Source organism: Lipotes vexillifer, unplaced genomic scaffold (genome assembly GCF_000442215.2).
Source record: "Lipotes vexillifer unplaced genomic scaffold, Lipotes_vexillifer_v1.1 scaffold1600, whole genome shotgun sequence".
NCBI lineage: Eukaryota > Metazoa > Chordata > Mammalia > Artiodactyla > Lipotidae > Lipotes > Lipotes vexillifer.
This window is the reverse complement of record NW_006799073.1, coordinates 436,456-441,001: the sequence shown is the minus strand read 5'-3', so window position 1 is coordinate 441,001 and position 4,546 is coordinate 436,456. Positions and strand designations below refer to the sequence as shown.

Here is a 4,546-nt window from a genome sequence, read left to right as displayed (position 1 = left end):
TGCGGTATGCGGGCCTCTCGCTGTTGTGGCCTCTCCCGTTGCGGAGCACAGGCTCCGGACGCGCAGGCTCAGTGGCCATGGCTAACGGGCCTAGCCGCTCCACGGCATGTGGGATCTTCCCGGTCCGGGGCACGAACCCATGTCCCCTGCATCGGCAGGCGGACTCTCAACCACTGCACCACCAGGGAAGCCCTACCATATTATTTTTAAAAGTGCTGACATTTCTTTTCCTTTTTTGACTTTAAAGTTGCATCATTTAAACGGTTTATTTTGAACATTTTGGTCGGGGGGTGGGGAACCATATGGTTTGGGTGCACACAACCACCAAATAACTGCATCACCCATGTGTTCCAGTCAGCTCAGCCCTCTGTTGATGTCTAAAGTATATTTGACATATAGCTTACTAATTCTTAATGTTTGCAGTATTTCTGCAACCTGAACTCTTATCTCAGAGTCAGAACCTGTAGGATCTGTGATCAGCCTTCATAACTTTTCCTGTTGCCCATTGCTCCTCTCTCTTCCACAGGTGATGTGTTTAGTCTCTAAGCAGAGCCAGTTTAAGCTCCTTTGAAGGAGCAGGGCTTAGCCTGTCCTCCTAACGTAATACACCTGTGTCCTTTCTCTCCACATGAAGGTGAAAAAGCAGGAAATGTTCTGTGTCACCTCTTGCAGCAGAGGACATACTCTCTTTTTTAATTTTTTTTTTCTCAGCTGATTCTAGCTGGACTTAACTAACCAGATATAACTCAATTTGCCTACAGCATTTCTCTCCTTATCTAACATTCTGAAATCCTGGGATGTTGAGTAAATCCACTGGGATTAGTTCAGCCTCTTTAAGGACCAGGGAGGTCAAGTGCTTTGTTAGGATAGAAAGCTCTAGATAGTTCAGCTAGGATTAGAACCTGAGTAGCCTTTCCAGTACTGTTGCTACTCATAGTAGCTAGGGTTTACAAATTAGTTCCAGAAAGGATTTGGGGGATTATTTTAAAAAAGACTGGTATCTCTCTCTCTTTTTCTTTTTTTTTGGCTGTGCTGTGCAGCATGTGGGATGTGGGATCTTAGTTCCCTAACCAGGGATCCAACATGTGCCCCCTGCAGTGGAAACATGGAAAAAAGACTGGTATCTCTCTCCACAGAAAAACATTTGAAGATGTTACCGTAAATGATATTTGCAGAGCTCTACAGCTGAGTAATTGACTCTCTTATTTTTCACTTCTCTAGGCAAATCCACCCTGTTTGCTGTCCACTGTTCAGTACATCAGTAGCTTTTATGCCAGCTGTCTGTCTGGAGAGGAGTCTTATTGGTGGATGCAGTTCACAGCAGCAGTTGAATTCATTAAGACTATCGATGACCGAAAGTAACCAAGACCAAGGCCCACCAAGGCAGCACACTGTTAGGGGGGCACATGGATCTCTTAGAAAATGTACCAGCTGCTCTGAAGGCTGAGGATTGTTTTTGTATAATATTGTACAGTGTTGAGACCTTTTAAAACAGATCTTTACTAAACAGAATAATGAGCTAACAAGCAGGTTCTCTTTTCTTTGGGCTCTTTTCCTTTCTGAGTTGCATATTTCATTAATTTCTTGTCCCCAAATAGAGACTAGTACTGCAAAAAGGGACCACATTTTTCAGGTATTTTGAAATACTGAAAAACAAAACAGAATCTCCTAGAAAATTCCTAGATTTCCATTTATGGATACCCATTGTTTCTTTTCATTAAAAAAAAAAAAAGAGAGAGAGAGAATAGTACACCTCTTTTAAGGTGCTGTCTAATCTTATATGCATCTAATGGAAGGAAAATACCAGTTGCACTGAGGATTATAATAGTGGTGACATTAGTGGCATTATCTATAAATATACTCACCTAAATTGAAAAGCTAAGAAGTAAATGTAAATATAATATATATTTATATTTGATGTAATATGGACATCTTCAGATTCTAATAAACAAGGAATATTGCTGATAGTAGGTTGTCATGTACCCTCTTGTGAAATGGTTTCCTTGACAAAATTTAAGCTGAGCTTAAAAGCAAAAGGCGAACAAATACACAGAAGTATTTATTAAAGTGTAATACAGTTTATTGAACTTCCTAGGTGTGGAATTTGATGCACAGGGCTGCCTTTGATGAAGGGTATAGAAATCACTGAGTATATCACTTAGACATTTCTCACCGTGGATGTCTTTGAGCCCGCAGTAAGAGATAGACTCTTTAATTGCCGTACATTACATACAAAGGAACAGTAGATATCTAATTCGTTCTTGTGGTACTTCTCATCTGAAATGCTAAATATAGTGTAGAAACCCCAAACAGAACTCCTTACAAACCTTTAACTGTAATATATTTTTGATGATGATTCACATTGAATGCACATACCAGGAATTCAGTGAATGTCATTTTATTAAAAACTAATTTGTATTGTCCGCTCTAGTGATACAAGTTTTACTAGTGATAAACTATTTTAATCAACCATACTATTCTTATGGGAAAAAAAAAATCTGTTTTGGCAGGTTTCTGTGCCTTTGTTTCCCTCTTCTGAACAAAAGTATGTGTTTCTGTATTTTGGTTTGATTGTATGTTGATAATTAATCAGGAATGGGTTTTGGTGTCTGAGAAACTGGCCAAGGAAGCCCACCAAAGCTTCAAGCACAAGTGTTATACATAGGTCATCACTGACTGGTTACACTTTTTATGTTTACTAAACATGTTTAGCTTCTTTTATAAAACTTGGTCCCCTACTTTGAGTCTCTTGTTGCTGGCAGCATTTCCAGGCATTTTTAAGGGAACTGTGGCCAACAGCCTTGAGCAGATGGGTACAGAGGCTGTCTCCTCCCTCTCTCCAGGAACTGTGTGCTCCATTGTTCCTAGAGAAGCTGGGTTTTCTTTATGTCTCGACCTCTTCTTCCTTTATTCTAAAATGCCGAGATAACAAGTTGCATAGGAGTGTGGGATGTGGTTTCTGCCTTTTAGGGGGAGATCAAAATTAAAGTAGTACTAAAAGAATGTCCTGTGAATGTTAGATCAAGAAATCTGTGTTCAGAGTCATGTGCTTCATGGGTTGTAACTGTCAAGCTTGTCTAGGTCTTAGAAGTCAAACCCCATCATAAATACTTTACAAGACAAACTGTCTATCACGATTTCTAAGGCCTAGGGGGGAGTTTAGCATTTGATTCAATCAATGTTAAGTCAATAGAAGACTTGGAATAGTTGAAATTCATTGTTTTGGGATTTAACTCATAGGTCAATGAGAGATTTCTCTCCCCCATGATGGTTACTAAATCTAGTCCATGTTGTCACTGTGGAAATAAATATGAAAATGTGGACATTGCACAGGGTTCTTTCCTGTGGCAGAGAAGGTGGTGAGTTTGGGGTGGTGGGTTTGTATTTTGTGGAGGCAGGAGATTGGACTCTGCAGTGGGCTGGAGATTGGGCTTGAGACAGTGTTGAGGGTAGGACCCCAGGGATTTGGCATCAGAGTTACGCCTGAGGCATGTGGTGGCAGAGAAGCACAGCCCAGCTGTCTAAGCTGTTTTCCTCTGGAAACCTGTCAGGAGTAAGGACCACCTCAGCATTGACCATCACTGGTTTAATTTCATGACAGCGTTTATTATAGTGTTGATTTCTGAGTTTAGGAATTGGTAACTGTCTGCATGGCAGTGGTGGGGTGTGAGATAGGGAGTAATTTGATTTTGCTCTTTCAGGAAAGAGGAATAGTTGTTCTTTAGATGTTTCTTATCACACTTCCTCCCGGTACATAGTTTATATGAAGGATTGTGCAAAAGTATAAAATCACAAATAGGAAACATTTGGTAGCCACCGATTATTACATGGAATTTACAAAGGTAATAAGTGTTAAATGTTCACTGAAATCTTGTGGAATTGTGTAATGAAAAATCAGTTTATATTTTGTATTAATACTCTGCTTCTGGAGACAAGTAATAGAATTACAGATTGAAGATTGTCCTTGTAAAATTGTTATTTTTTAAATCTAGTAAACATTTTGTTTTCTTTCTACTTTATGTCAAATCTCAGCCACAGTTACTGATTTCTCCTGCTTTTTCTTTTTAAAAACCTGCTTAGGAAAGCCTTTTTTATACAGATATGAAATCGCTGTAAGAGGATTAGGCTTTGTGAAGGGTCGAAAATAGATGTGGATGTGATGCATGGTTTTTCTTTCCCTGTTGTGTCCTGGAAGCCTTTAATGTAGACTTTCAACATACATGTTCCTGAGATGCATAAGTGAGAGAACAAAAGCCCACGCCAGACCGTGAGGAGGCTGCGTTCTGGCCACCAGAAGCTGTAGCTGACTGCGTGCCAGTCAGCACCGTTTCCCCATTGCCTACCATGGGAATTCCATGGGCCAAGTGAAGGTCGATGTTGTGAAGTTGTAACACTTCCTCTCTCTGATGAGATTGAGTGTGAAAAAGGAAAGTAGGAACACACTTGCTCAAAATTGTTAATGGATCGCGTAGCAGCGATAGAAACGTTAGTGGACTCAGCTTCCTCCATTTATGTGTGTCCTAGACTTTCTCTTCCCTCCTCATTC

At 40.2% G+C, this 4,546-nt stretch overlaps 1 protein-coding gene across 1 annotated transcript in view; it reads left to right on the top strand.

Annotated features, from left to right (window-relative positions):
- The window catches only part of GAPVD1 (GTPase activating protein and VPS9 domains 1), a 45,293-nt gene extending 43,931 nt beyond the window's left edge, over positions 1 to 1,362 (top strand). The window contains exon 26 of the mRNA XM_007471493.1: positions 1,222 to 1,362. Within this exon, the coding sequence (XP_007471555.1) occupies positions 1,222 to 1,362 (141 nt within the window). The remainder of the gene's footprint in view (positions 1 to 1,221) is intronic.
- The last annotated feature ends 3,184 nt before the right edge of the window (positions 1,363 to 4,546 follow it).